Raw genomic sequence first — 6,429 nt, forward strand, 5'->3', positions numbered from 1 at the left:
TGTTGCCTGCCAATAGGCCTGTCAAGAAACTGTGTCTGGGTCTCTAAGCCTGTCATGGCAGCTATGTGGTCAAGCTGTTTTGGGGCTCCTCCACAGTGTTTGTTAGGAATTTCTCTCTTAAACTATTTTTTATTTGGATTTGTGGTTTTGTTAATAAACTCTGTGACCAAGTTCAGGAGGTTTTAATATCTCACTCATCTTGTTTCATATTATATTGTTGCAGATCTCCAGGAACTGGAGTAACATTGTTGTGAACCAAAATGTGGGCACTAGGAATTGATTCTGGGTCGTCTGCAAGAGCAGATTCTGGGTCCTCTACAGTTTTTATAATGATGAATTTAATTATAAAAGTTTCCAATTATGTTACTGGTCATGTGCTAGTATTAAAAATCACGTTGGTATTGAATTAAATTCAATTCCCCCCAACATCCTTAGATGTGGTTTAATCATATCACATCCTTTCTTCTCAGTAAACTATTTTGATGCATTTTGGAAAATGTTTAGAAATCTGTAGCTCTCTTTACTATGATGTGTAAGATTCATCAGGTCTGGTCTAAACTTAGGAAAAACAGTTGAACATTTTTCACATCTTTAGAAATTTTGATTCTTTAAAATGTCAGCATCTGAAAAACTGTCTAGAAGGATGGTATCAAACCAGCTCCCCATCCAAATGGAAAACCTCAGACAATCACATTTTATTGGAAACAAAGGTGTCACGCTTAAGAGTCTTCTGGTCCTTTATCAGAAACCTTTGCATCTTCGGAATTTCTTCTGAAGTTACTCCAGAAAGCTTGCTGTTTTCTGCAGTGCTGGGTTCAAATTCAGGGACTTGCCTAGGCTCGTCAAATATTCAGCCACAAAGTCAGTCACTCCAGTCCCCCAAGAGGATTTTAGAGCCCCAAAGAATAGACCAAGTTACATAAATTCCATAAAATATGTGATATTTATTACAAGTGAAAGGATAGATCACAAACTGGAGCATGGAAATGAAATCATATAGAAAGCTGGGGAAGGCACATTTACACAGAAACAGACACAAAGACACAAAGACACACACACACACACACACACACACACACACACACACACACACCATACACAGAGCTGGGTATAGACGTGGTTTAGATTTTTTTTTTGTTTTAGTAGCTTAGAAAGATCACCTATTTAATGTATTTTGTCTGTTATGGAACGGACCAATATTTTGAAGAATATGGTCTAATTTGAGAATATCAGATGGGAGAGTTTTGCAGGCATTCACAATCTACCTGATGATAGGAAGATTTTTCAATCCTTGGAGAGGTTTAAAGGATGAGAGCTGCCTTTCCAACTTTGCTCGGCAGAGCTGAGAGCTAGAACGGCTTTCGAGGCTTATGGATGCATGCAAACAACTGATGCCATTTTATTGTCCCCATGCTATCCTACATCTTTGAGCGGAGGATGTACTAATTTATCATAGTGCTTAAATACTGTGTAGCTGTTGATAATAAAATTAACGGAGAAACATACATAAATGAGCATGTGTGGGGAGGGGGGCCTGCGTCTGTAAATGCTCCCTATCTTAGGTACTGGGTAGTGTAAACTGTGGGGTAACAGCAGGACTGGCAGCTGTTTGCAGCAGGTACTTTTCACATCTCCCTTCTTGAGCTCCTCATGCTACTTTCTGTATCTTCTTTAGATCTATCAGATGACCCTCTGCCAAAGGGGGCCCATGACCAAAATGACAAGGAGTTCACTTGCCTTTGCTGCTGTCATGGATTCAGTTTTCTGGGGACCCCAGAGTGTCACCTTTGATTCACTGTTAGGGAAATAAATATAGGGGTTGTACCAACGAGTGCCTACTATGTCAAAAAGGAGTTATACACTGAAGATGGTTCTTCCAGGTAGGTCTGGGGTCACCTGTGAGGCTCCCTAGTACTAAAAACTTTTCCTTTAGCATCAAATAATTAAACCTTTGTTACCATTAAGGTGGTCTGTAGTGTTCTGTTCTCAACTGAAGTATGCAGTATTAATATAATGAAAGTGAATTTTTGGTTAGGTTTAGGAGGTCAAAGAGTTGTGCCCAAGATCTAACTGCCAAGCATTAGGTATGTGCTGGGCACAGTGGCACAGAGCTGTTAACTCCAACATCTGGAAGGTAGTTAGAAACATCAAGAGTCCAAGGTCATTCTCAGCAACACAGTGAGTTCAGGACAGTGATGCACTACATGTGACCCCATTTCACAAAACAAACAACAAATGACAATTATGTCTATGGAACTTACAGAAACCTTTGTACTTAATGTGTAAAATAAATAATTTATCCTTCCTGATACTAAAACCACCCCACCCTATCATCATGGCTTTTAGTTTCTGTAGTGGTAGTGATGTATTAGAGGGCAGAGCTCACATTCTTTTAGTTTGTAATCCCAAATACCTGTCACAATGACTATTAGATTGTATTTTTAGCAACTACATTCATTGGCTCAATAAATTAATGGAAAACAAATGGAAGATTTTACAGGGATAAACAAATATAAGCTGTGCGGGAGGTAGATGAACTTTACCATGGTGCTCTTGGGTCTGGTAATCCAGACCTGGAGCCTTAAGGGCTCCACATTACCAGCCCCAATCTATATAATGCATCGGACAGTGCCTGGGTGTCCACACACCTCAGGCTTTCATCCCTCCCAAGTGTGTTCATCCCAAAGGCCGTGGCGCTCCTCTGGATCCTTTGGTACTCAGTGGCATATATTGCTCCTCTTGTATAGTCATGCTGATACTGTAAACAGTACCTGTAAAAGAAAAAAAAAACAAAATGAATATTTATTCTGTAGCACATTTTATATGCAGCCTCAGACTGCTCTAGGTTTGCCTTTTACACAAATTCAGCACCACGGCGCTGAGAGCTTCTTTCTAGGTTTCCTATATTAATTACTCTTATCCCCCGTTGTCTGTTACCTCCAGTTTGCATGAGGGCTTTGAAAGGAAAAAAGAACAAGTGTGTGTGGGGGGGAAGAGTGGTGGTGGTGGGGTGCCTGAAGACTCAGAGGAGTGTGTTTGGGTTTTCTGGCTCCAGGGACTTGGTTCTTAAGTACTCCACCATGCCTCCTACCTTTTGTGTTGGCTTCAGCTCCATATCTGTCTAATTTCTTTTCCTTTTGAATTAAAATGTAACTAGAATTTTGAAACTTACTTTGCCCAATCAGGAAAATCTTGTCTTTTCTCACACCCTCCCAAGTTTTAACTGGATTTTCCTTTTTGTCCTTTTTTTTAAATATAGCACTTTTATTTTCAAAATATACAGAAAAGAGTGCTTCCACAGGACACTTCTAGCTATGAAGGAAAATTGTTGTAGAAAGGTCAAACAAAATCACCAGCAATCACTCTAGGTGAAAGCTTGATTAAAAACATAGATGATCCCAAAGGAACTACTTTTCAAATTATATTAAGTATTTTGTTAAGTATTTTGACATCAAAATTTTGAGATTTTGTGCTTGACTGTTTTGTAAACCTGATGGTTTTACATTTGCATGTTTCCCTTCAAAATAGAGCTCAGAAAATTAGCTTTAATAGTTTAGCAATTTAATATACAATAAAAAAGCCAAAAACAGAAACAAGGTTACAAAAACTAAAATTCAAGAGTGTTCAAGATCACCCATTTTTAGACCTGTTTTTTTTTTTTTTTTTTTTTTTTTTTTTTTGTTAAACCTTCCAAAGCTAGAATTCAAAACCAGGCTAATCATAATTTGAACTGTCCTCAAGCTGCGTTCTGCAGGTGCTGCAATACTTCAGAGCTGACACTATGAGAAAGGTAACAGCATTATAATAAACTCATAGATGGTACACAAAACGTCTTAAGACCTCAGCTATAAAAAGTGAGAATGCCATTTTATTTGCCACAGAAATGAGGGAAGAAACGTCAGTGAAATAAATTTGATAACATGACTCACACTTCATTATAGGCGATTTCCCCAAATTTACACCATTCACATTTGGCTGAACTAAAAAGAACTGAAGAAAGGAACTTGTAAGTAGGACACTTATGTTCCTCCAAAGAGTTTCAAGAAGCACACTGGATAAAATACACCCTTGGCTTAGGCTCAGCAATCTTCTTGGTCAGCCTGCTTTACAAGAATCATAAAATATTTCTTATAAAACATCTATAAAATTTTTTTGGCTCAGCCTTAAAAGTAAAAATTAGGATATTCAAACCCATACTATTTCATGTTCAGACTTTTCCTCCTGTTACATTTAGAATTGCCTAAACAATTAGTCTAGGCTGTACAATTAGTCATTTTACTAGGATTATTGTGTTCATCAAATTTAGCACCCCGTGGATTAAGAGTAATGAGAATAGGGCTAATTAAAGTATTTCACGTGTGCTCCAGTTCCTCACTAACGGGATGAATTTTATTTAGAACATAAGGAAGCACATGTACCACATCCTACAGGCACCTAGGGCTTGAGAGAATTCAGAGACTTTAAAAAAAAAAAAAAAAAAAAAAAAAAAAGCTCTAAAAATCATACTTGAAATTTCTAAAATCTAATCGAACCCTTTTGCCTTTCTTCCCAGTTCATATGGAGATAAGGGATGAGGTGTCAGATTAGCGCGTGGACCAATTATAAACTTACATATTTATCCCCCCACCTGTCCCCGCAGTGAAACAAATACAAGTTTGACACTAAATGCTTTCCAGGCTTAAAAGCACACCGCACCAGTCCTTGGTCAGGGAGGCTCACTTTTTAAACAAACATTGCCAGAAGAATGTCCTCAAATGAAGACTGAAGTCACTCTCCCTTTCCCAGAAACGGTGAGGAAGAGGAGACAAATATGTCTCCGACTTGCACAGATCTTTTCTCTTCCGACCTTCCGAAGAAGGTGGATGGGCGAAAAGGCAACGCTCAGTCCTCCATGGCAAAGTCTTTGGTCTTTTCCTCCTGGTCCCCTACTTTGTAGCGCAGAAGCACGCGCAGGCGTCGGGGGTTGTCCCGGGAGGGCAGCAGAGTGATCTGGCCAGAAATGTCCGTATCTTGCTCCACCGGCACCGGCTCATTCAGGTAGAGGAGCGCCTGCTTCCAGTGAGTGGCCGGGTGAAAGGGCGAGGTGGACAGCACCAGGGGTTTCTCCGAGTCCCCTCCAGGGAAGGTCACCTGAAACCAGATGGCAAAACCATGCAGAGGCGCGGAGCCATAGCAGCTGCAGCGGAAGCGCCCGCCTACACCGGCCTCCAGCTCCTGCTCCAGGCCGGCGCGGGCCAGCTCGAGCTGGGCAAAACGCTGCGGCCGGGCCAGCACGTCCTCGCCGGACAGACCCTGCACCACGATCTCCGAGTGGCCCATGAGGCAGCGCGTGGCGAAGCTTTCCAGGCAGCTCATGTCCACGCCATAGTGCTGTTTCACCTGGCTCCAGAAACCCAGACGCCATTCCAGCATCTGGTCGCTAATCGGGGCCACGAAAAGCTCCGCAGAAGCTGGCAGGAGGAGACCGCCCTCCTTCAGCCATTTGGTCCGCGCGTGCAGCACGGAGCTCAGCATGGACTCGTGCAGAAGTCCGTAGCCCATCCATTCGCTCACGATGGCGTCCACCTGCTCCGGCAGCTCCACCGTCTCCACCGGGCCCGGCAGGACGTGCACGCGGTCCTCCAACCCGTTGAGCCGCACTACCTCCCGGGCCTGTTGCCAGATGGCGCTGGCCTCCACCGCGTACACCCGCCGGGCACCGGCCTGGGCGCAGAAGATGCTTAGAATGCCGGTGCCCGCGCCCACGTCCAACACGGTCTTGCCTCGCAGCGCGGCCCAGTTCCGCAGGATGCCCAGGCGGTAGGCGTCGGTGCGGACGCGGTCGGCGATCATCTCCTCGTGGACCGATACGTCGGAGTAGCACTCGTAGTACAGCTGGTCTCGCTCGCGCTTAGTCCTCCGGGGTCGTGGCGGGGCCGCCTCCTGCTCCCCGCCATCTTCCTCCTCGGCTCCCTCCCCTCCCGCGCCGCCACCCCCCGACTCAAGCTTTCTTTTCTTGATCAGCGACATCTTGGCCGCGGCAACCGGCCCCCAGCAGGCGTTGCGCGGTGCGGCGAGCGGGCTCCGAGTCCCGGGGCCTGCTGGGATTTGTAGTCCCCGCTAGTCGTCCCCGCCTCCTTCGAGGGGAGGCGCGGCAGGAGTTTCTTTTGACTACAGGACACTTTTGTTCCGCCTCTCTAAGCCCTTTGCATACTGTTTCCCTACGACCACACTATTATCCCGGGATTCTTTCCGTTCTCGCTCTTTCCTTCTGTCCCTCAGCCCCTTTCGGTTTCACCCATTCTTGGAGCAGACACACCCACTTACAGCTATGTGTTTCTGCTCCCCTTGTCCGATCCCCGCCTCCGCTACTGAATTACGGTGGCACGGTTCCTGTCCCTTCCCGGACACTTGTATTCTATTCTAACTGGAGTTAGGAAACAAAGAATG

General features: G+C 44.4%; 1 protein-coding gene across 2 annotated transcripts; it reads right to left on the reverse strand.

Annotated features, from left to right (window-relative positions):
* Window positions 1-2,631: 2,631 nt before the first annotated feature.
* Prmt6 (protein arginine methyltransferase 6) lies at window positions 2,632-6,042 on the reverse strand. 2 transcript variants are annotated; one of them, XR_009379662.1, is made up of 2 exons: window positions 4,720-6,042; window positions 2,632-2,771 (listed from the first exon to the last, which is right to left on the reverse strand). XR_009379662.1 is itself a non-coding variant. In XM_059264967.1 (1 exon), exon 1 carries the CDS (start codon window positions 6,007-6,009, stop codon window positions 4,882-4,884), a length of 1,128 nt encoding a protein of 375 aa, XP_059120950.1. In that variant the 5' UTR covers window positions 6,010-6,042; the 3' UTR covers window positions 3,849-4,881. The 2 variants fall into 2 exon arrangements, 1 of the variants encoding a protein (XP_059120950.1); XM_059264967.1 differs by lacking the exon at window positions 2,632-2,771 and having other exon boundaries at window positions 3,849-6,042.
* Between the last annotated feature and the right edge of the window lie 387 nt (window positions 6,043-6,429).

The sequence above is a fragment of the Peromyscus eremicus genome, chromosome 6, assembly GCF_949786415.1.
Source record: "Peromyscus eremicus chromosome 6, PerEre_H2_v1, whole genome shotgun sequence".
Lineage (NCBI taxonomy): Eukaryota > Metazoa > Chordata > Mammalia > Rodentia > Cricetidae > Peromyscus > Peromyscus eremicus.